This window comes from Microtus pennsylvanicus, chromosome 9 (genome assembly GCF_037038515.1).
Source record: "Microtus pennsylvanicus isolate mMicPen1 chromosome 9, mMicPen1.hap1, whole genome shotgun sequence".
NCBI classification, from domain to species: Eukaryota; Metazoa; Chordata; class Mammalia; order Rodentia; family Cricetidae; genus Microtus; species Microtus pennsylvanicus.
The window spans coordinates 62,878,268-62,904,444 of record NC_134587.1 but is presented as its reverse complement, the minus strand read 5'-3'; the positions used below and the strand labels follow the sequence as shown (position 1 = coordinate 62,904,444).

The 26,177-nt window shown below is 44.1% G+C and overlaps 1 protein-coding gene across 2 annotated transcripts in view; it reads left to right on the top strand.

Annotated features, from left to right (window-relative positions):
• Csmd1 (CUB and Sushi multiple domains 1) overlaps positions 1–26,177 on the top strand; it is a 1,402,422-nt gene that overhangs the window by 1,338,854 nt on the left and 37,391 nt on the right. For both annotated transcript variants that reach the window (XM_075986282.1, XM_075986281.1), the window contains exons 51-52: positions 7,125–7,319; positions 15,203–15,376. In XM_075986282.1, coding sequence (XP_075842397.1) covers positions 7,125–7,319; positions 15,203–15,376 — 369 coding nt within the window. The remainder of the gene's footprint in view (positions 1–7,124; positions 7,320–15,202; positions 15,377–26,177) is intronic.

Here is a 26,177-nt window from a genome sequence, read left to right as displayed (position 1 = left end):
GAGCTGAGTGTGAGGAAAACCCATTTTAACTTTGGTTGGGGGTGGTTTCCTACACTTAATGACAACTGAAGAAATCAGGCATGCTAAACACAAAACTTTATCCTTAGTCAGAAAATGTGATAAGTACTAAATTTTGCTAACAATTGTGTATCTATGTATATCCATATGTGTCTACACATACACACATATATGTGCATATATATACACATACATATATACAGTCCTATATATTTTTCAAACTAATCCCATTGGATCTGTGTGGGATCAAAGGAGTTTTTAAGTTTCCTTAACAATTGTAGTAAATTGCAGAATTGGTAGGTGAAGTACCAGGTGATACGCATCTCTACCAGGTATGGTAAAGAACACGTTTCATCCCAGTACCTGAAAGATAGAGACATATGGCTCTCTGTGAACTAAGGCCAACCCAGGCTGCTCAGTCAGACCCTGTCTCAAAAATAAAATAAACAGGGGCCAGAGAAATGTCACGGAGGTTAAGAGCACTGGTTGCTCTTCCAGAGGATCGGATTCGAATCCCAGCACCCACATGGAAGCTCACAGTCATCCGTAACTCCAGTTCCAGGGGATCCAAGGCCTTCTTCTGACCTCTTCAAGTACTACATATATGTGTAGGCAAAACAGTCATACAAATAAAGCATAAATACATAAATCTTCAAAAAATAAAGTAAAAGAGAAAGGCTTCCAATCTGATCGATACTGGAGATGAACAGTAAACACCCCCACTGTGTTCCACCTCGAGGCTGGCTCTGTTTAAGACTAGAATAAACAGCAGTTTCTATTCGTATTGCCCTGTAACTGTACAGATCTAAGTACATTCTGAATCATTTTTCCATTTTAATTCTTTACTGAGCCTGGATCTGGCTGTTGGAAGATAAGATCCATGCTGGTGCTACCATATACCCAGTCAGGGCCAGTGATGCTAATGTGCAGGGGGCTTGATAGTTTGGCAAAATGATGGATGGATTTGCACTGTGCGCCATGTGTTGGGAAGGAGGCGAGGGCGTTAAGCCAACCGTCTCTGCAAACACTTGTCTAATCTGCAATGCCAGTTTGTGGGCGCTTTCTCAGTTGATGCTGTTCATAAATCACATTAATTATTAATTACTCATGAAGACCTACTGTGTGCAAAACACCAAACTCTCCCCACCTCCCCCCTTTATTTCTGAGCTAGGTTATCACTTTTATAGCCCCAGCTAACCTGGAACTAACTATGTAGACCAAGCTGAAGTTAAACTCAGCCTCTTCTAAATGTTGGGATAAAAAGTATACACCACCATACCCAGCAAAGCATCAGAATGTTTGACGATTAAATGAATGCAAATCCTTCATTAGGACAGGAAAGCAAGGTGAAGTCATATCTGGAGGCTCACAGCCATCTGTTACCCCATCTACTAGGGATCCAACACCCTCTTCTGGCCTCCAATGGCTCCTACACAGAGGGAGAGAGACAGAGACAGAGAGAATACATACATATATTTGGGCACACAGAAAATACACCTATAATAATGAATCAGTCTTTTTCAAAAAGCTGTTTGTGTTTAAAAAAAATGTCTGCCCACTGGACTGCTTATCAGTCCCTTTTCCTATAAACAATTGAAATCCTATAAAAAGCAGCAACAGTCCTAGATACAAAGAATACGTCCAGTTACACTTTGACAAAGAACTTGGCTGCCTTCACACTGTGGGAAGTCATTGGGCAGGAGACAAGGAGGTACCAGGAGACGAGACTAAGGGAAGACTTCTGGGCATCAGGCAACAGCTGTCCCAATGGTCATTGTCTTGCCTATCACTTTGAAGCAGGAGACGGAGGGGCAGAATGCCTCCTAGGACAGTCAAATTCTGACAGCAACCATACAGAACATGAAAACTTCCCACTCCATCCCCGTTCCCAATTAATTCTTTTCAGCAACCTTCTAGCACTGTGCTGGGAGGAGAAGGGAAACATAGGCCTCTAGGGCCTTGGGGCTCCCCTGGGGACCCAACCCTCCTGAGGGGCTTTCCGGATCATGTACTGTGACACCAGTAGCTTGTGTACCTGGGAACTGAAACCCAGGGAGGCTCTGTCATCATAACCCAAACAGACTGCAGGCTATTTTAGACTCAGTTATTGGTGTTTGCCCTGGGCTGACATTGTTTAGTAGGAGCAAAAGTAATGTTTTTGAAACGCACTTATTTAACGTCTGTCTGAAGAGCTAATCTCGGGAACTACGTGCAGGACATTTAAACCTGAATCGTTATAAACTAGACCGACAGTGAGCAAAAATTAAAGCGCCGCTGCAAAGGTACCTGTGCTCTCTTCCACAAAGCTCAGCGTCTTGCTTGCCACCCACTGGAATCCTCACCCCAATTTCTCTATTCCAAAATCAACACTGAACACCCAAAGGCGCAACCTACCAACTCGTCACATTCTATCTGAAAGCGTCCAAGCTTGGGAAACAGCAAAACCGAGCCTGGGCTCAACAGGGGCAGCCTGGGATTGCATATCAGACACACAATCAGTGAAAAAAAAAAAGTCCATGTACCAAGGTCTTGTCATAAAACACAAAGCCTACAAAAGGCCCAGAGAAAGTACCTCCGCCTAAATCCACATCCACCAGTTCTGGGGAAATGTTCTCACAGAAAATTACACAAATCAACCACAAGAAACAGAACTTAAAAGGACATCATAACTTCAATCAATTCGCTATTTGCTGAGCTGATGGTCTTGTTGTCTAGGCTTCTAAAGTTCCATGGTTCAGCCCATCTCCCTCACTCCCATCAGCTGAGGCTGCCGGCGGTCTGTAAAGATGCCACTTTAGCTGTGAGTGTGAAGACGGGGATGATTAAATTATTTCACTCCGAAGGTATCTAATCATAATTTTACAAATCTAATTAAATGTGCTCCAACTAAATGTGGTAATAAGAAGTACTTACCCACACGAGTATGAGGCGGGGAAACTCTGTTAAAAGAAAATAAAAAGACAATTATATTCCACACTTCGGGGCTGATTAGACAAACAGGGAAGATTCATGAGAAGGGCCTGTAACTACCAGAGCGAATGCTTTATGCTCCTGATGGCAGACTCACTATAGCATGAGTGCCCCCAGGAAGGAACAGTTTGCCTTGCTGCTTTTCCCTGGCTGAAGAAAACAGAATCTCTCTCCATGAAGTTGACAGCCAAGGACTGGAGAGATAGTTCAGGAGTTAAGAATACACTCTGCTCTTTCAGAAGACCCAAATTCAGTTCTCAGCACCCAGGTAGGTTGACTCACAACCACCTGTAACTCCAGCTTCACACACACACACACACACACACACACACACACACAAATAAATAAATAAATAAGCATATAAATAAAGTGTTTTTTTTTTAATGAAAGCCAAGCTTTCCCCTGTCAGATACATGTGTCTCCATGACGTCCAGCAGTTGGGAAAATGTGTCTGTTGTATGGAAACTAGTCATTATTTGTGTTTTCCACTCTTTTGATTTGAGAGGTAAAATTATGTTCTGGTGCCGAAAATAGTGTCAACCATGACCACAGTGCTTGAGATTCACCATGTTGAGCCTCTTGGGATAGGTAGACCACTGCAGATGCTCCCTTAGTTGAAAGGGGGAAATGACCCCTTGGTGATTGGAACCTATCTGTCTGCAAAAGAGCAAACAGAAGGGATGTTAGGTTTGTGGGGAAACTGGCATATTCTACCAAGTTGCATCATAGTTATCATAGACTCAACATGAAAATTCTCTCATAATTGTCAAATATATGGACTGATTAAATTCATGATGCCATAGACTTGTTTTCCTGTATTTCTCAGCTATAACAACATTTCATCTTCCTTCAGAGACCTTGAAATTTATTTGATATTTGCTTGTTGTGGTATTTGTACCCTCCATGATGAACTTCTGAAGGTGTTGCCTACCGTCTGCCAATTTTTAGTGGAATGAATTTTGCTTTTTGTGTTGCCAGGGAAACTACAAATCAGGGAAGTGCTATGCAAGAGGAAATTCTTCACTGGATTGGCTGACATGGGCTTTCTTGTTTGCCTGTGAAATGTAAATAGTATAGTTGTGGTGGTGGTGGTGGTGGTGATGGTGATGATGGTGGTGGTAATGGTGATGGTGGTGCTGATGGTGATGGTTGTAATGATGGTGATGGTGATGGTGGTGGTGATGGTGGTGACTGTGGTGGTTATTATGATGATGGTGGTGATGGTGATGAGGGTGGTGACGGTGGTGATGATGACGGTGGTAATGGTGACTGTGATGATGAAAACCATGGTGTTGATGGTGTTGATGATGATGATTACTCTCCTTTCTCATCTCATGATGCTTTATGAGCACTTACTCAGAACCAAAAAAGGGTGGCCCTTAAGATGTACATCATCGGGTATTGCGTTTATGAGCAAGGATGTCTTCGGGGGATTGATTTCCAGTTCTTGGCTTAAATTATTTTTATTTTACATATTCATGCATATTCATAGATATTTATGGCATTTGGGATCCACGTCGAACAGTTGCTCTTGTCACCTCACTTAGCAACCCACGTGTGTGATAACGGCTCCTTCTTGCAGGAATGCAGGTGTAGATAGATGAAGGCAAATTCACAGAGGCTACCTCCTTCACCATCACACACAGGGACTTTTCTTCCCACCGTCCAGCTTGTGTCACTTGGGGTTCACCCCCCAAGTATGTCGTCACTCAGCTATAACTGTGATTCTTAATTTGCACAGTCTTTCCCACAGATCAGCTTCGAAAACATAAAACCCACAGTAGAAACATAAACATTAAAAAAAACATAAAAAAACTGGTAGGAACCTGTTTCTGAAAACATATGTTCTTTCTTCAGCAATCAAAAGACAGGATGGACTTTGCAGTTCATGCCCACCCCAGACTTCAGTTTTCCTCCTAGGAGACCCTTGCTGCTCATCTGGGACCCTCTCTGGTGTCAGGATCATGGTCCATTTCAGCCCTAGAGTGTTAGCATTTGTGTGACTCTTCTCTACAGAGGCTGGTCTGTTGGCTCCCTACAATATGTTGTTTAATTGTTTTATGCATTTATTAGAGAGAATCATTATTGATGGCTTCCATGCAGTGTTTATAGATTGCATTTGGCTATCATATACATAGGATGCTATGCACGGCTGTGTGTGGTCTCAGTGGGAATTGCCTCTGAGAAAGGAGAAATATATCTTCAGTTTTCACAGGTGTGGTTCAGTAGATGTCTTTGCTGTTCTGTTTTCGTGGCAAGTTCCTTTGCAGATTGTGCACATGCATGCATGCACACTCAGACAACTGTAGCTAAGTGTGACCTATACTTGACTTAGCTGGAAAACTATGAAAAGATATAGTGGTTACAGTTTAAAATAAATGCTTGTTGCCAAGTAAAGAGTGAGCAAGAGACACAAACAAGCTAGAAGACAATTAAAAAACATCTCTCCAGACTCTACTCTTCACGCCTCCTCACCAGGACCCCACTGACCTCAAAAAAAAAAAAAAAGCAAGCCAAATACTGTTTTCATGAAGAAACAAGGAAGCTGTGGACTGTCGGATTGCTGTTAGTGAAGATGGAATTAGCCATGAAAACTCCCTTTCCACCCCGGGCAGAAGCAGAGCTTATGAGGGATAGAGCAGATGATTAGAATATATGAGTTAGTTCCAGAAGCACACACTGGCAAAGAGAAAGCCTTTTGTCACATTCCAGCTGAGTTCAGGGCTCATATGGCCGAAGGCTTTATGGAGATGGCTGTCTTGCCTAAAAAGCTAGACATATCCTAGCTGCAGAAAGATACATCTACTGCTAAGCAAACCATTTCTATATCCTCTGTGGTCATGCAGAATAGTTGCCACATCCAAAAATATAGAGACATAAGCTTAAGAATGGCTTTTAATTACCAAATATTCCTTTATATTTTTTAACCTCATTGCTTTTATTCTTACATTAGGCACATACTCTCTGTAGTTTATTTGAAGATGAGGTAGAAGTTGCCATAGAAAGGAGAGACTTTGTAGCATCTCACACAGCAGATTCAATTTTAATGAATGTAAACAAAACTTAAAAGCAAAATGCATTTATCATTGTTACTCTAGAAAAACATCAGCTATTATTTTTGGACTCAAGGCTGACCAATATGGCCCCATAAAGTGTTCTGGGAGCCAGCTGATGGTGACAGATGTCAATAAAGAAACCTTTGCGATTAATACTATGGTTTTCCAAGACAGGGTTTCAGTCAACAGGCCTGGTTGTCCTGGAACTCTCTTTGTAGACCAGGTCATCCTTGAACTCACAGAGATCTATCTGTCTCTGCCTCTGCAGTGCTGGGATTAAAGGTATGGGTTACCACACCTGGCTGGTTCTTGCTTTTAACTTGTGAAGTTCATTTAAAATCCTATCGTACTTTTGCTAAACAAATCTCTACTCCCATAGTCTCCAAATTTCACATATTTCAGTCTGTCTGTAAGTTCTCTAAAGTCTACTATCCTGGGGCTGCATCTGAGCCTACACTACTGTTACTACAACTGTTTCCATAGCTCTGCACTCAGGAACTTGTCTTCTTGGCCTTGCATCATGGGAAGTCTTTCCCTTAAATTGTGATGCTAGGCTATTTTTTCTACAATGATAATGCAGTGTGCCTATTTTTGTGTGCTTGTAAATCTAGTAAAAGCAGCTATAGTGTGTGCATATATTCCTGTGTATATCTGTGCATGTATATTGACATGTACATACATTTGAATTTGCAAGTGGTTTTGAACATGTGTGTACATGTATGCATGTATAAGTATACATGTGTGAAGGCAGATGTATTCTCATGTACCCATGTGTGAATGAGGGGATGTGTGTGCATGTATGTGTTGTACAGAAAAGGAATGATTTCCTACTGTTGTAGCATAGTCCAACAGTAAGATCCCCTTCACATCTGTATTGAGACAGTAACACACGGGCTGGGATTGGGCTACCTCCCATGTGATTATGTGGAAAACAGAGAAATCCTGAAACAAGGGTTGAGGGCATCCAGGTTCCACACCACAGTGAGTTCCATAGACCTGCAGCCCCTACCTTCTAGAAGCGGTTATGGCAAGGGCTGTCTGTCAGGAAGCCGTACTGATACTCAGGTGTTTCTCTCACAGCGGTGCCCTGCCCCAGCATCGAAGGCCAGCTGTCAGAGCATGTGCTCTGGAGGCTGGTGTCGGGGTCACTGAACGAATACGGAGCTCAAGTTCTCCTCAGCTGCAGCCCTGGCTACTTCTTGCAGGGTCAGAGGCTCTTGCAGTGCCAAGCCAATGGGACCTGGAACACAGAGGAAGACCGACCCAGATGCAAAGGTGAGTGATGGCAAACTCTGCCACAAACGAGGTACAGAACTTCAGGTCACAGCAGCAAAGGCTTCACCTGTGAGGACGCCATTATAGTCCTGCTGACTAAAGGAGAGCCTGTGTGTTAGCATGACGTGCTCAGACAGGTGCTGCAGGAAAAGAACCCTGCCTGTGTTCCTTTATTAATGACAGTATTTTATAAACTTCAGAATATTAAAGTCATCACATATTCCACAGTTGCGCTGAAGACAAATAAAAGCCCATGTTTAAAGAGCTACCTATTCTTCTTCTGTGTGAGTGCAATGGTGAACTTTTCATTAGGATCTTGGAAAATAGTTTTGTATGCTGAAGATACCTGTCCTCCTCAATTGTCTTGAAAGGGGAGATTATTGTACTCTCAGGTACATGATGAACAGTAAACTATGAATAAATAGGAAATAAGACAGAGCTGACATTGTTCAGAGCACTGTCTGATTTGCACATCTCTGATAGCCAATCTGTACTAATTATACACAGGAAATTGTCAGACTTTGAAACAAGCAGTTGGCCTGTGTGAGATCTATGCAGTACACAACTTGGGATGAATGGCAGTAGACTAAAAAGGAGAAAAACAAAAGAATGTGTGTATTTAGCTGCTTTACATAATAATTTTAATTAAACTTTTAATACAACAGATGCTAATACTTCATGTAATACAAACTCCTCTCAGGAACCCAGAGATAAGTAAGGAAGAACAGTGGCCTGGGACATTCAAGACACCTTTCCCAAAGCGCCAGCACAGTTGGACTTTGATGGCTCCTTGTGGCTCTGATGGCTTCTTCATTTAGGTGACCAATGTCTGGCCAGGAGCCCACAGTTAGTTTCCCCTGCCATAATCCTTCCACATTCTCCCCACACTCATGTCACTCACCCACATCCCCCAGCTCCTTCGAGCCATTTTGTGATTTGGGGGTGCAGAATCGGGGCTGTCAGGAGGGGATGAGAATAACATGGAGACTCTGACATTTTAGCCCCCTTGAGGGGTTTGCAGAAGGTTCCTGAAGGTGCAGCAGGCCCTACGTACACTCCCATGCACTTGATTCCAGCTAAGGATGTTGGCTGTGTCTCTGTCTGCCTGTGACAGGATCTTGATAGACAGGGTCAACTTGATGCCACTGCCTGAAACTGCCTTTCTAGAATACTTTACTCCTACAAGTAAATCTTAACAAACTTGGAGCTCTCAGGAGACTTGAACCACACCTAGAAGCAGCAAGGTGCCCCTCAGCAGGTCCTGATGCCCTGGCACTGTGCTTCTGGTTTTACCCCGAGGTTCTGGAAATTAGCTGTCCTGGCACACATAGTGCCCTTACTCTTCAATGCCATCTGGCCCCTGCTAGGAGCCACACATCCATCCATTGTCATCACTTCCCATTAGACACAAACACATTGTGCACACTGGTGACTACTCACTGCCCCACATGCCTGGACATGAGCCCTGTGTCACACACTGCAACCATCGATGTGCAGCATTTTCTAGAATCAGGAGAATCCACCTGAAACCTTGGTTTGCTTTGGTTTTCTCTATTCATGACTGAATTTCAAGTTGACGTCGTCTTAGCCAGGACAGGCCACTGGTGATATCTCCATATTATCTCTCACACATCTCTGAAACCCTTGCTGTCTTCTAAAGACAGAGTGTTTACCCAGATGTCATTCAGGGATCCAAAGTGCCCTGGGAGCATGCTTTGGAATCTGTGTGGGAAGAAGACAAAGCATCGTCCAGGAAGGGAGAGTTCCCAGGGAGCCATGTCCTTCCCCTGGTGACCCAGCTGAAAGTTTTTCACTCACCTAAAAAGGCAGACACTGTTAGTGTCTTAGTGACTTTTCTATTGCTGTGACAAATTACTGTGATCAAGGCAGCTTATAGAAGAAGCTTCATCAGGGTTATGGTTTTGGCGGGTTCCTGTCTGTGGCTGTGAAGCGAAAGCATGGTGCTGTTTCAGCAGCTAGAGCTCACAAGTTGGAGGCAGAGAGCTAACTGGGAAGAGCATGTGCTTCTGAGACCTCAAAGCCCACCCTAGTGACACACCTCCTCCAGGTCATACCTTCCAAACCTTCCCAAACAGTTTCACCAACTGGGGACCAAGTAGTCAAGTCTATGAGCCTGTGGAGGCTACTCTCATTAAAAGTACCACAGTTATTATCAAATTTCTCTCTATTTATCTATTTTGGAAAATTTCTTTTGCATTTGCAAAAGAGCTTGCAAATTTTTGGAAACTCCTTCTTTTTGGAAACATAAATGGATCAGAGCAGACACCAATGACTCGTTGTGACAGGTTATGGTATCGTCTAGCATTCTAGACCTTGTTTGCTATTGCTAATCCTTTGAAAATGACACCAGAGCCCAGGAGTTCAGAATATCCTCCAGTGTCTTCCCACTGTGTGGAAAAGGTACCCAACTTCGAAAGCTGTTGTCAGGGTTACAGTGCAGTCGGTTCTTCCTGAGGTGCAATATCTGTTGCCGAGCAGTTATCCCCAGTGCAGTAGGTCCATGTGACACAGAGAAGTTCTTTGTCTGACATTGGATGGGCCCACAGGTTGTGTGTGTACATGATATGGAATGGGCTCACAGATTCTGCATGACATTGAATGGGCAGAGAGGGTCTCAGAATGACATTGGATGAACCCATGGGTTCTACGTGTAATATTAGATGGGCCCACAAGTACTTTCTATGCCATTGGATTGGTCCATAGTGTCTCTGTTTAATATTGAATGGGCCCACAGGTTCTGTATGCAAGACAGAATGGGCTCACAGGTTTAGCACATAACATTAGATGAAGCTATGGTGTCTGTGTCTTTCCTCTGCCTGGTACCTCCCAGAGCTGCCATTGTGGTGCTGCTGGAGTCCTGTGTGTACCTGAAGCTGCCTGGTCAAACCCAGCTGTCTGTTCACACTCACGGGCAAAATAAACGTCCTTGTGATTATGGCCGTGTGAGACGGGCCATAATGGGATCCACTTTCCGTTTCTAACGTGTGTCCTTCACCCTCTCACACTTGATGGTTTCCATCTCGCAGAAGACAGGAGCCATGTGGCCTCTTTAAAGGCTCACCTCATCACCAGAATAGCCTCACCCTGTCAATCTCACCCTTGGAACTGCAGATGAACTGACTCATAAACTGGCCATGGCTCTGTCTGAACGAAGGAAGCCTTGGAGATTGCGCGGGATGTCTGCGGCCAGGGAAGAAAACTTCAGGATTTCTAGGAGTTTATCCTTTCCTATATTATAAATTGAAGCTGCTAAAGCTTTAAAAATATTTAACAATTTTCCTGAAAATTGAGAAGATATAAATACACATTAATTTATATAAAAATGATAGCAAGTCCCTTCCATGCTAATATAAATAGCATGTGGGTTTTTTTTTATGAACGATAGGGATTTGTTTTCTAGCAAAATGATATTTCTAAGAGTGTCCTTTTGAGTTTCCTTGTGACATGCTGCATGGCTGTGGCTGGGTTCTCAAAGCCTGGTCTGAACTTCTCTAAGTATACAGTTTTAGTGGCAGTATACAAAACCCAAGCAGTTAGCAGTCTAGCAGCTGGACAGAGGGATGTCTGAAGACTCTGGAGGGATACTAGGGCCTCCTGGAGCCCTGGGCTTTTGTTATGAGCACAGAAGCTCAAAGGTCCAGTGGCAGAGATGCAGGAACAGAAACGGACACACTCAAATTCTGTCTCGGGTTTCTCTTCCACATCTGCATCCTTGTGTTTTCATGGCTATCCGTGTCACTGGCTGTTGCCAGCAGCCAGCTTTAGTTCAGTATCTAACGTTACTTCTCTTTATAACAAATTTTGGGGACCAAGTCTGACCACCATCTCCTCACTCAAAAGCCATTCTAAACTCTCAGAACAAACAAACAGTCAGTGGCTGTTGAGGACTACAAACCACCTAGGTCTTATCCCTCCAAAAAGGAAGGGGATGAAAAAAATAGGACCTTATGATGTTCATTTTCTGGAACCTAGAGAAATCACTGGATGTGTTGGTTTACCATTTCTTATGAAGTTGCCACTGACTGTAACTTAAATTCTCTTTATTTCCTATAGTCCCTATTTTTACCACATAGACCCAGAAGAAACACAAGATTAATGCTGATATACTTTTCTTTGAAATGTGTACATAAAAACTCCAGGAAGTTCAAACACCATTTTGTTTCTTCATTAAAAATCTTTAAAATGACACATTTTTCTAAGCCCAATTTGCCAGCCTGTGGCTGCTTCCCTATAGAAGAAACCCTTGTTTCCATTTGGTACTGAGACTGAATCAACAGCATCGCCCAGTGTGTTGTCATGGAAACCATGGGCATAGCAATGGAGCTGTAATTTATTGGGCTTCAGTTACCTGTGGCTTATCTCAAAATGGCCAGGCTGTGAGATGAGAAGGGAACCTTCTACTTTCCATTATGTGTCTTCTCGGGAGCCTGAATGATAAGTTTCCTTGTTTGCTGGTCCTTAACCCAGGAAGGAGAAAAGACTCTTGGCCACCCCCAAGCACATCCACAGCACCCCAAGATCAGCTGAGTTCCCCGGCTTCATGGAGTTCACCTTCTCACTCCAAGTGGTCCTAAGTTCTCTATAGCCCAGGAGATCTTCCTACTGGAGTTTTCCCTCCTTCACAGGGAAGCCAGCATTCTTTTTTCTCACTCTTCTTGTTGTTTATTTTTAAAAGGAAAAAAAATGTTTATTGTGGAGATGCATGATTCAGAAGTCTTTACACTTTAAAATGTGTGTGTGTGTATATGTGTGTGTGTGTGTGTGTGTGTGTTCTCAAAAAGCCAAAGTGGATATTTAAAAAGGATTATAGAGAGCATCACCCGTGTTCTAGACTGCCCCCCAGTTCCTAACTACTCATTATGGCTTCTCTGAAAGCTGACCTTGGCCAAGTTGAGGTTCTGCATGGCTTCTCTGGGTTCCTGCTGCTAACCAGAGACCTGTGTGAACTGACAGCTCAGCCCCTGGCAAGGTCCAGCCACAGGAATCCACATAGCCATTCTGCCCGTCTGCCTCAGTGGTACTGTTACTCCATCTATTATTAGACGTTGTGCATCATGGCCCTGAACTTGAGAGACACATCCGTAGCTCCAGGGTCTGCTCCCTGGGGCATGGGCAGCCCAATTCCATCGTGAGCATCCTCATTTTGGATGAGGCCTTCAGACTTAACAGGCAGTGTCAGATCATAGCCGTAGGGCCCAAGACCTTCCAGAGTAACGCAGGCTGTCACCCAGCATCACACCTTTGTGTGTTTACAAACAACCATCTCCCTGTCTCCGAGCATGTGCTGCCTCTTCTCACTGACAGCTGAGCGCAGTGCTCGTGACTGTTCCCGGTCATTGCGAGCTACATGCAATCATGTGTGTAGTCATTATTGACTACAGCTGTGGGACGTATCAACATTTGAGCTTGTCTAAGTCCTCACACTGCTGGCAGGGATGCTGGCCTCATAGTAGGATAAAACACATGCCACCAGGCTCCTCCTTCAAAGTACATTTCCCTATGAATTCTTGTAGAGAGGAAAAAGGAGCTTGCCTGTGGGGAGTGGGGAGCCAGTGTCACCCATGGCTGTAGTAGAAAGACAGCATTAACAGAGAGCACTCAGCAGGCTCTTCCGGGAGCACTCAGCTTAGCACCTGACCTGTGCAGACCCCTGTGAGTTCTGAGAGTGCTGCGGTTGGTGAGTGTGGACATATGTCCAGTGGTAGGGACAGACACAAAGCTAATGAGTCCATTTTTGGAGTCTAGAAGGGAGACTAGCGTGGAGATAGGCTTTTTTCTTGCTTTGTGACGAGACTATTTTTAGTGGTGTCGGGCTCTCCCAATTACGTTTTTCCAAGTTGCTCTACCACCATCAATAATGAGTAGGGTTTGCATCCAAAGGAAACTCGCAGCTCAGAATCCCATTCTTCAGCTTCCCAGAAGCCCAGCTGTTGCTCCCTTAGTTCTTTGTGATTTAATGAACCTCATTAGAGGACAAACTTTAAATAGTCTCCTCACCAGGGCGTGCCAACCAAGGCTGGGAGGATAGACTCCAACGTGGGTTTTCTCCCTGCCCTACCGCTAAAGCTATGCGGAGCTCTCAGCTAGGAGACTGGTCCAGCCTTGTCATTGAGCACATTTGTAATAAGCACTGAAGTTTCAACATGAATTGCTAAATATCACAGTTCAAGGCAAGGTTCACACTGTGTTTGGGAAAAGGCTTAGAGAAAAGTTCATAGCAAATTATAAAAACCTAAATCCCTCTTGAATCCATTGACATTTGGTACGGTACATGCTAGCAAATTGTTGAAAGCGCGCACTTGCTGCTGTGAATGTTTCGCTTAGCCGTCTCAGATACCGAGGACCGTGAAGCTCTCTCAGCAAGCTGTTCTCCAGAGGTAGACTCCCGATTTCTGGCGCATGACCCCTATAGATCATATCTAGCTTGCAAGTCTGCCTGCTCACTTGAAATTGAATGGGAGTCACACCTTGGACTGAGAGAAGCTTAACTAAGGGTGTTGGGGGAAGGGGTAGTATTTCAATGGTGCATTCATACAAGTTTACGTCCCCTGATTGATTATCTGTAAGATTCTGTATTAGAATTTTTTCATCACCATGACAAATACCCATGGTTTGTAAATGATCTGATTTCATTTTATAATCTGAGACAGGATCTCATCTAGGAGCCCAGGCCTGCTGGTACTTCATGGGGTCCCAAATGATGGGTGGGACGAGAGTCGCCTGACCAGGATGAGAAAAACAATTGAGAAAAGAGACAGTCTCAAATGGGTCACAGTTGCAGAGGTTCCCACGGGCCTGTGGCTTAGGTGCCTGTGTTTCTTCATTTCTGAACTGTAACGAAGCTGGACTGACTGAGTAGAAGAGAACAGAGCTGTTCACCGGAGGTGGCTGGAAAGCAGGAGGGTCCTGAATATTGACAAGCCTTTTAAAGCACCCCCTCCAACCAGACCTCCATTTCCATGGTCTCTGCCACCTCTCAGCAGTGAATTATGACCTTTAATCTGTTAGGGGATTCATTCCATGATGAGATTGAAATACCCATGATCTGATCACACGTCAATTCTTGGAGTCTCTGGCTGGGGTCCAAGTCATCAATGTGCTGGCCTTGTGGGGTCCAATCTGTTGTGGTTTAAATGTGAGATGTACTTATAGACTTCTATTTGAATACCGAGTCCCCTGGTGAAGCTGGTTGGGAGGTGGAGCCTTTTGGAGGAAATGGGTCACTGGGGAGTCAAGCCTGAAAGGCTCACATGTCTTTCTGCTTCTTTGTTGACTGGGAGAGGTGAGCAAGATGCCTCATGCAGTGCAGTTTCTAATTGGTCTTAATATTAAAAACCGGAGTCAGATATTAGGGAGTAAGTGTAGAAAGATCAGAGAAGCACACCAGCCAACCACCAGCTCTTATCTTTACAAAACCCTCAGACTGAATGGGGTATCCTGTCATTACAAGTCTTCAGACCGAATTCACTGAGCTCCTGTCTCCTTCCACCTTATGTTCCTTTTTCGGCCCTTCCACCTCCCTAGTGCTGGGATTAAAGATGTGTGAGCCACTACCGCCTGGCTCTGTTTCTCTTTAAGACTGAATCAATCTAGTGTGGTCCAGGGTGGCCTTGAACTCACAGAGATCCCTCTGTCTCTGTCTCTGTCTCCGCCTCCCAAGTGCTGGGATTAAAGGTGGCTTCAGAATATGGTAGAACTTCTTTTGTGTTAAAAGCAATGGAGAAGGAAAATCCAACAGAGACAGCTGACTGGTAAAGCCCTAGCAAACCAGGACCTCCCTGCCATGTGCTTCTTATGGAAACCAGCACCCATGGTTTCTGCTGTAAACCCGGACTTGGACTAATACAGTTTTTCTCTTCCAGTCATCTCCTGTGGAAGCCTGTCCTTTCCCCCCAATGGTAACAAGATAGGGACACTCACTGTGTACGGAGCCACCGCCATTTTCACCTGCAACACTGGCTACACACTCGTGGGTTCCCATGTCCGGGAGTGCTTGGCCAATGGTCTCTGGAGTGGATCGGAAACAAGGTGTCTGGGTAAGCTACTCGTAAGTTCCCAAGTGGTATAACTCAAATAAACCTTGAAAATGGATCACAAGGTGGGAAGTCCAGGGCTTCTGGTTGTTAAGGTTCTGGCAGCTTTGGTGAATCTGACCAACATTATGGTTACCTGTTTTTTTCTGTATCTCAGGGTGTCTGAAGGTTCTTTCTTATCTAGTCTTTTTTTTTTTTCTTGATTTTCGAGACAGGGTTTCTCTGTGGCTTTGGAGCCTGTCCTGGAACTAGCTCTGTAGACCAGGCTGGTCTCGAACTCACAGAGATCCGCCTGCCTCTGCCTCCCAAGTGCTGGGATTAAAGGCGTGCGCCACCACCGCCTGGCTTCTTATCTAGTCTGAAAAATAAAACATGACCATATTTTATATTCTGTGGTGTGTAGTCCATCTTCCAGAGGACGTGGAGGGCTGACTCCGTGACTAAGAGTGCCTATTGCTCTTGCAGAGGACCCAGGTTCAGCTCCCAGAACTTAGGTTGAGTGGCTCACATCCACCTGCAACTACTGCTCCATGGGATTTCTTCTGACTGCTGAAGGCCCTGTACTTACATCTGCATACCCACTCACAGACACACATATACACCCAAGGAAAAATAAAGCCTTTAAATAAAATTTGCTATCATGTAGAGGACTGGGACTATATGACACTAAAAGACCTTCACAGATGTAGCAAATATAAGTGTCCAAAAAGGAATACACAGTTTGCATTTTCAGTAGCTTACAATTCCACCGTGAAGTTGGTCATTTAAACCTAGGAAGTACCATAGGCTATTTAAAGTGGTGCATGTTTGTAATATCTTGGCTTTGTTTTTCCAGTGTTATTCTTTGATGACTTTAAAGGGAGCAGGGAGGATGCTGTTTCCACTGGATTTCTCTGCACAGATGTGGACAAAGCTCTGGCTGTGCAGTTCAGATATGCCTGCAACTCAAAGCTTCTCCAACCCATTTTTGTATCGTCACTAAAATATCATACATATCTATAGTACTCTCTTCCTACTTCCTGGCTGTCCCTGCTACCTGACCTCCACCCAGTACTCTCCCGAAACCTCCAATATCCTACATACCTCTCGCATCGCAGCTCCCTCTATGACCCCGTCCTTCTGTCCCCTCATCTCTCCAGTACTCCACCTCTCTCCAGTATCCTACCTCCCTCTATCATCCCAACCCTCTAGTATCCCGCCTATGTCATCACCCCATACCCTTCATCATCCCATCCTTCCTGTACCCGACCTCACTCCGTTACCTCAACCCTCCATCGCCCCATCCTTCTGTTACCACACCTATGTCTGGTACCCCGTCTTTCTCCATCACCCTAGCCTTCCAGTACCTCATCTCCCTTCATCTCCTACCATCCTATTCCTCTATCACTCCACCTCCCTCCATCATCCCATGCCTCCATCACCCCACCTACCTCCATCATCCCATGCCTCCAGTACCCACCTACCTCTATCATCCCATGTCTCTATTATCCCACCTACCTCCTCCTCCCTCCATCAACCCATACTGCCAGTTCCCCACTTCCATCCATCATTCTGTGCCTCTATCACCCCACCTCCCTCCATCATCCCATGCCTCCATCACCTCACCACCATCCCTCATTCCGCCCCTCTACCACCCCATCCCCTTTCATCACCCAACTCTTCCAGTACCCCCATCCCTCTCTATTACCCCACCTTTTTTTTCAGTGTCCTCTTTTTTCATTGCCCTATCTTTCTCTAGCACCATCCTTTGCCCAAGTACCTATTCTCTAGATCTGTTCCAGTATTCCTAGTCTTTCAGAACCTTCTCTTTGCTTTCTTGAATGTCTGGACTTGTGACCATTGAGGGGCCCTCTTCACTTGGCAATGCTGATGGGGACGAGGTCTTCTCTTTCTACTTTAGTGTAATTTAGCACCAAAGGGGTGGAGGAGGTGATCCAAAACACACCTCTTTTGCTTTGGCCTAGTAGGTAAACATGTAGGGTAGGCTATGTGGGAAGCTTGGAATGTTTAAATGATTCTGTTTTCTAAAACTCTTAAGGCCTAGGGTCCCTGTGTGTCCTACTAGTCCCAAATAAGCCCCCAATTCTGTGATCCTTCTGCTCTAAAGTGATGGCCTGAAGCTCACAGGATGAGACACATGGGCCATTGATGGCCCTATATTGTCATAAATGTGGTCTTTATAGGATGCAATCTACCTTGGAAACCTTTGGAGGCTCAATGACTCAGAAGTGAGTCTATTTGCCCAGTAGAAATTTAAACTGACATTAAGGAGAGAGAAAAACCTCCAGGTTATATTGAAGAAAATGTGAATGGTGAGAAGTTGGGTGAGGTTTATAAAAAAATAATAATGAAATCAGAGGAGCAGAGCATTGAGCAGGGGGATGACCATTTGGGAAAGGACTGAGCTGGTGTGTGGTCACACATGCATAAGGCTGCTAAATAGTGGACAGTAAATTTAGTGGAAAGATTTTTTCACCTAGGCAAATATAGTTTCACAGTGACCATTGAGACTTGAGGGTTGAAGCTCACAGTCTGCCAGATATTGAAATGGAGTGTACCCCTGTGCCGCAGTAACAGATTGCTGGTGGGTGGATCCCGTAATTTATCCCCATAAGAATGCAGTCCCAGGGGAAACCACAGAGTCAGGTGTGCAGCCCGTGGAATCCGTGTTGTGTGGATGTATGAGCAGGAGGGAGCAGAGCCATGCTATTGCCAGGGGAGACTATGGGGTATTCAGACAGATGGATCAATGAAGGCACATTCCTAAACCTGGCAATGATACTGTGGACCTGGCACCATAACTACTGCCGAGTTCCAGAGCCCACGTGCTAACTAGAGGCCTCGTGGGAGATCATATCTGTGAATGCTGTCTTCATGGAGAACACAAGTACAGCGTTTGTAAGTTTCGTTTTACTGAATTTTCATCAGAGAATGTAAAGTGTCTGTTATTCCTAATGGGGAAGGAAAAACGCTTAGACAAGTGACACGCTTGCCCATCATCATATGTCCCACCAGGAATAAAAATGGCATTTAAATGTAGACAGTGTGGTTACAGATCAGGGGCTATTGACCAAGGACGTCTGGTGCTCCACTGAGAATAAGTTAATTCTTAAAAGATGGGCACAGAGGAAAGCTACAGTCTCCCACCAGCTACTGTCACAAGGAGGCGTTGGCAGTGGAACTAGATGTGACTTGAACTGTGGTACCAATAAATCCTCTCCCTCCCGGGACACACGTCAAAGAAAGGGGCACGTGTCCCTGCTTTACAGAACCAGTGACTTCTTCACCTGATTGTGTTTCTTGTTTATCAATCTGGCTATTACTTTTCTTCCATCTCCTGATTGTTATTTGATGTTTGAGTCAGTGTATCATCTGTGTCCATTGCTAGAGCTTTCTTGAGAACACTCTGGGGTTCCACCAAGCTGAGAGACTTTTGAGTGACCGACAGTGCTACCGCAACCGTTATGGCAGCTAATTCATTGATCACATTGGAAAATGACTTTCAGTATTGTAGTTGGATTTTTTTGTTGGAACTGTCAACTCCCCAGGAATGGCATGGAGACTAAATATTAATTATGAAAACTCAGCCATAGCTTAGGCTCATTTATAACTAGCTATTATAACCCAAATTAACTCATTTCTGTCAATTTACCTTCTGCTTTGTAGCTTTATTACGTCATCTCCATACTTCCCATCCTGCTTGCTCTGCATCTCCTGGCATCTCCACCTCCTTCTCCCAACGTCCTCTCTGTCTGGAAATCCTGCCTAGCTATTGGACATTCAGCTTTTTATTAAACCAATCAGAATAATACATCTTCACAGTGTACAAAAAAAAATATTTCACATTTGGTGAATTTTTTTTAGTTAAAAATGGGTTTTTCTATACAATATATTCTGGTTATGTTTTCCCCATTCTAAGTTCTGCTCCATGTCCCCTCCCATCCATATTCACACCCTTCCTGTCTCTCTTAGAAAACAAACAAGCTTCTAATAACAAAATAAGGTAAAACAAAAGCAAACAAGCCGGAGTAAGACAAAAACACCCAAAGAAGGAAAAGAGTCCAAAGAAAACACAAGAAACACATTTAGAGGCAGAGGCACACATGTTCACATATACAGGAATCCCATAAAAATACAAAACCAGAAGCCATAATATCTATAAAAAGGACTTATAAGGAAACAAAAAGTCCCAACTTACCGTTATGAGACACAGAACGTCCAATTATGCCACTGGGTTCATTAAATAAAGAGTGCACGCCCTGTGCATGCTGCCACAGACTCTGTGAGCTCATATGGGCCCCATGATGTCCACAAGACCTTGATTCCTTGGTGTATCATCATGACATTTGGTGAAGACATAGTTTTTTTCCAACATAAAATATATACTTTTTTAAAAAAAATCAGAAAACAATCTATGCAATACCATGTCCTCAAGTCAAAAAGAGATTGCTTCTTGACAAAACAAAACAATAACCCTCAACTCTGTGGCTTTGAGAAAGAAGCCACCCCAATGAGAAGGGCACAGGAAGACAGGAAGACAGGAAGGCAAGGCGAGAGTACCAGGTATTCTATAGGAAGCTCAAGAGCAGCAGGTGTTTCCCTGAATGTGATCAGTGTCAGAGTGAGAAACAGCATTCAAAGAGCAAATCTATTATGGACTGAAGATGATAAACGGTGCCAAGAAGCATGGATGCCCCATCGCCCAAACCCTGGCTGTTCCTCTATCTTTTCCACATCGCCCAGTTTCTCTCTCAGAGAGCTCCGCTATCCCACCCCATCTTTAGTGCATCTCAGTAGTCCATACCTAGTGTCTTAGTTAGGGTTACCATTGTTCTATTAGAATACCATGAGCACACGCAGTTTGGGGAAGAAAGGATTCATTCATTCATTCATTCCATCACTGAGGGAGGGCAGGGCAGAAATCTGGAGGCAGGAACTGACAAGGAGGAGTGTTATTTACTGGTTTGCTCCTAGTGGGTTGACCAGTCTGATTTCTTTTATGCCCCAGGACCACCCACCCAGGGGTGGCCCCACTACCCATAGTAGCCTGAGCTCTTCCACATCAATGACTTATTAAGAAAATACACTACAGGCTTGTCTACAGGTAAATCTTCTAACTCTCAATTGGGAATCTTTTTTCCCAAATGATTCTGCCTTGTGGCAAATTGGCATAAAATTAGCCAGGACACCCAGCTTCTTGATTTCAGTTCTGTAAAGAACCTGCATTAACACTGGGGTTGAATATTTCCCTAGGCTCATGGAGTCAGTGACCTAGATTTATGAAGAGTATCTGGAAACATTTTAGCATTATCTTGGACAAGAGGAAGACTAGAAATAATAAATAAATAACTTTAGATATTGTTGAAGACCAGCCTCAATTAAAAAAAAAAAAACACTTCTTACCAGGGTGGAGGCATGGGAATTGAGGAAATATAAGTGAAAGATAGGAAGACGCACAAAAATGATAAGACTAAAAACACAGGAGGAAGTTTCGGGGATTATTCAAATCCAAAAAAATCACCTGCGTTTATTTTTCCACAGCTTTTATACAAAATGTAAACTGGGGGAGCAGGAAACAAAAGGCTTCATTAACATTCTGTTGCCGAGGTAGCAGGATGGCTCAAGTCACAGTTACTCAATGTACACTTGTTCACATAGGCAGAAAACATCTCCTCTCCCAGGTGACCTCACAATTACAGTGGAAGGAGCAGAATTACATTGGCATATCCTGACCACCTGTTTACTTAACTTCAAAAGAGCCAGGCAACCACCTCCTGTGTTGGAAGGTGCAAGTTGTACCTGTTAGTCTTTCAAATTCTCTGACTGCCAGATATCTGAGATGCCATGGGATGAAAGATGTAATGATCTGGTCATGGTTAGCTTTTCTTACCTTTGCCAACCATGGATGGGTAGCTAGGTGTCTTAGCTGGAGTTTCTGTTGCTGTGAAGAGCCACCACAATCACAACAACTCTTATGAAGGAAAACATTGAATTGGGGATGGCTTGCAGTTTCAGAGGTTCAGTCCATTATCATCATGACAGAACATGGCAGCATGCAGGCAGACGTAGTGCTGGAGAAGGAGCTGAGAGTTCTACATCTGATCCACAGGCAGCAGAAGGAACTGTGTGTCCTAATGAGAACAGCTTGAGCAAAGGAGACCTTAAAACCTGCCTCCCACAGTGACATACTTCCTCCAATAAGGCCACACCTCCTAATAGTGCCACTCTCTATGGGAGTCATTTTCTTTCAAACCACCACAGTAGAACTACCATGAAAACCTGTGTTGGGAAGAATAAAACTAATTAAATTCATATGCCAGGGATGGGATGAGGGTTTGTGCTGGTTTAGTACCATGGATATTTCTCTATTGGTTAGTAACAGAAGACACAGTACACCAGAAAATTAGGTTTCAGACTAAGTATATAAGCCATCTGCTTGAAAGATCAAATGAAGATGGCATATCCGTCCAGCATCATGATGGAGTCTCATTTTAGAAGAGAGCTGCCCTATTGTGCTTTGTGCTTTGCCCAGACCTTTCATGGACTCCAATCTATACAGAGACTCAGACCATGTGATTCCATCATTGTATAAGATACTATGGTGGGTGCTTGGCCCAGGTTGTGGGTATGGAATCTTCTATTTATCTTGAGAAGTACCCACAGGAACATTTTGCTGTGGCATGGTCCTTCTGATTATGATGGAAGAGGGATCTTGCCTCTGGTCCTATAGATGTGTCTGGTGATATCTACATGGAAAGAATATTTCTGTTCATTGAATTGATAGAATTGATAGAAATGAATCAATACCACTGAGCATGCCTTGTGGAATTTTTCATATGAAAACCATATTTAAGGAGATAAAAAGAAGTTCTCTTGGCTCATACTCAAGAGTAGAATTCGGTCCTGTTGGAAGTATCTAATCTGAGTTCTGAGCCTGAACTTCTGAGTGAGGCTGGTGTGTGTGTGTGTGTGTCCTTGCAGAAGAGTTCAAGGTGAAGTCATGCATGTGTGTGTCGGTGCACAGCCTCACACTAGCTCCAAGAACACATTGTGTAGGACCCCACTTCTGCACTGTGGTTAGGGGCTCTAGAATTCTCTAAACTAATGAAGATATTCTTTGTGTTCTCTTCTGTGAACTGCAGTGCTAAATACCTATCTAGGCCGGAGCATTAAGCCATGACCCCCCATCTTTCCTACCAGGTCCTGTAACCCATCAGGAAAGTTTTATGATCACAGTGTTCTCTTAACTATTTTCTTGTTTTTATCTTCTTTGTACTAATTTCCCTTGAACCCAGCAGTGAACACAGTATCTAGAAGGAGGTGGTATGTTTGTAATCTAGGACCCCTGTTGTAAAACGCTTCATTAATCTCTTGATAACACACTTATGACATGTAGATTTTTCCAGCACAGGATGACCTGTCAGCTCTCCCGCTGGGTTACCTCTTTAATCCTCACTGTCAAAGATGCCTCTCTTAAGGAGTCCCACATAAAAACATCAGCTTTCCTGCACAATGGATTGTTCTTTGAAGTACGTTTACATTTGTTCAGCCATACTGACTAGGAAGACACAAAGCTTGTTGTGACTATTATGTGGTGACATTTACAAGGGCCGAAATAGCTAGGTCTCATAATCCAAAGTTCAATTTTAGAGGTTTCCTTTGGAAGATAGAGGGGAATAAAATTGGAATGTATTCTTTAAATAACTTAGAGATTTTGAGAGGTCCATGTGAAAATGTTTAATAACGTAGCTGAGAATGACAGTGTGACATGACACAAACGTTGATTTTATTGGACGAGAGGAACTGCTCGTCCCCTCCAGGAAGTGTCTACGCCACCACATTTCTGGGAAATGTGCGTGGTGTCTTAGGAAAGGTGAAAAGTTTGGAACCATCCAACACCAATGCTCAGATTTTGTCCATGCATTCTTCTTGAGACTTGGCGAAAGAACATTGTGTTGCAGAGGACTTAGCCCCCTCGGTGGATGTTGCCACCTGAGGCGCTGGGTGTAGTATAGCTTCTCAAACTCTTGTCCTCAGTGGGACTTCATGCCCTCAAGAGCCATTGCCTTTGTGTGGCACAGAAGAGCTCTTCAGCACCATCTGGCAAATTGCACTCAGAAGTGAAGGAGTCTCGGACATCAGTATTCTACAGTGTTCTTTCAACGCGGAAAGACACACAGGTTTAAAAATATCCATGGATGTTTAATACCAGCATCAGCTTTCATGCCTTTCACAGATCTGATCCCCTGACATTTTATGACTGCGTGTTAATACTTAAGAAGGGTCTGCAGAATGGCTCCGGTGTTCACTGTCCATATAAGCCTGGCTTAGCCCAAAGACGCTCGCCACACAGATTACATCACGGCATGCAGCCTGCATTTCTGACTCCCAGGAGAGGCAGAATATTTTTAATACTCAGTATCTCATTGTCAGCCCCAAATACTGATAATCGCAAGGCAAATACTAAGGTTGGACATTTGGTTTGTAGATTTTCTAAAAAGGGTTACAGTCTAATCCTCACGGGAATGTTGAGTGGCCAGTGACCTTAAGACAGGTAGGACTCTAGGAAGTGAGTAGAGGGGTCATAGCAGAGGGGTCCCCTCTGCACCTCCTTCCACAGTGTTCATTTCTCCAGCAAGGCTGCCAGCCCTACCCTTTCACACAGAGGAGATTCTTTACAGTGCACTCAAGGGCAGAGTTTCCATGGAATCAGCAAGCAATTTAGTTGTTTAATTTAAATTTCCAAATCATCACACTCCAGATCCAGAGGTGTATGTTCCCCTGTCCTTCCCCTGCTTATCCCTCTGGGGACTTGGTTCCAGGATCTCTGTAGATAACAAAATCAAAATTCCAAACTATAAAGTCACTTTTGTAAAGTGTGCAGTGTTTGTACGTGGCACGTGACCTCTTGTGTCCTATAGCTCCTTTCTGTGTGACATGGGAGAGCCACCCTTCTAAGATGTCCCAGCACACAAAGTCCCACACCCTATGAGCAGCTCTGCATGTCTGTCTGTCCGTCTGTGGCCAGTCTCTGGGGCTATATCTGACTCTTTATTTCATTCCCAGCCCAAGAGCGTACCTGTGTGAGGTGAGGCACCCTCTGGATGAGGACTTGAATGAGAATGTCCACCGTAGATTCAGATAGCTGAAGATTTGGTCCCCCGTGGGTGACTCTGTCTGGGGAGGCTTAGAAGGTGTGTAGGAAGCATGCCACTGGCGGCAATCTTTGAGAGTCTGAAAACTCCCAGCATCCCCAATGAGCTCTTTCTGCTTCCTGCTTTTGGTTCAAGATGTGCGCTCTCGGCTATTTTGCCTGCCTACATCTTATGACATACCAGACTCATATTCCCTCCAAAACCATAAGCCCAAATAAACCCTCTCCTCTGTAAGTGGCCTTTTTGTCATGGTGTTATAGCACAGCAATAGGAAAGTAACTACTATACCAGTTGACATTAGATCAGTCAAAAGCAGCACAGAAGACAATACAACAAGCTGGGGGGGTTCAAGGGATGGAACAGCTATTACTGGAGAATAGTGAAGCATCTATTTCCACATGTGGCCTCGAATCTGAATAGGGCTTGAGAGGACCCTCAGAAGCAATGTCTCACATCAGAAAAGGCAGAGAACCCCTTTCTAGCTGCCTTTCCCTATGACTCAAATCCAAGACTTCAAAAAAAAATAGCAAAACATCACAAAATAATGGCATCTTAAATTCAAAGCTCAGAGTGCGTTTAATTCAAGTTTCACCAGAGGGAATTTTTCTTCCTCACAATTTTGACATATTATTATGGATATTTAGGTTAAATAACCATAAATGAAATTGTTGTGGCTATTCTGTAGATGTAACTAGCCTATACTTTTATGACGTGAAATTTAACTTAAGAGACAAACTTGCTGAAGCTAGACAATGAAATGAGAAATGAGTGACTGTTTCAAATCAGGGATCAGCTTGTGTGATTTAATTGTCGGCCAAACACAAACTGCAATCACCTGGGGGAAGAAGATCTTGGTACAGGACTGCCTAGATCAGGTTTGCCTGTGCACATGCCTATTGAGGATTATCTTGCTTATGTTAAATGGCATGTAAAGATTCAGTCCACTGTGGACAGCAGTGTTCTCTGAACTTAGGTCTTGGACTACACAAGAGTAGAGAAATTGAACGATGTGCTGAAATCATGCACATATCACTCCTCTCGGCTCTAGACTGGGAACATGATGTGACCAGCTGTTTTCAGTTCCGGCCACTTAGACACCCTACAGTGGTGGCTGTGAGCTGGAACTGTCAACTAAAATAAGTCTTTGTTCCTCTAAGCTCCTTTCTGTCGGGGTGCCTTTATCCCAGTGACAGAAATGAAACCAGGACACCTGGTCTACATTGATTCAGATTGGGAACGTTAAGTACCGCAGCATCCCGTGGCTTCTTCCATTTGGCACAGGGCTGAAGGGCAGTGATTTTGAAGTATATCCTCTATTTCCTTTAAGTGTTTAAGCCACTTCCTCAGAAAGTAGGGTAGCCAAGTTAGTGGTGCAGCGCCCTGGGAAATTTCCCATGCAGATATAGTACACCTTGCCCCCTACCTCCTAAGGAATATGTACATGACCGTGTGACATAAAGGCATGTGCCACTTCCATCTACACGTGAACTAAAAGCTGGATAGAGATACTCAGAGTTTGGAAACGAGTATGTCCAATCAAGTTTGTCTGACTAAGAGGGACGAGAAGTGCCCACTTGAAGCTGTGTGGGCTTTGTTAGATAGGCCCTCCTCAGCAAGCCATGACTGGTTCTCAGTGACCTAAGTGACCC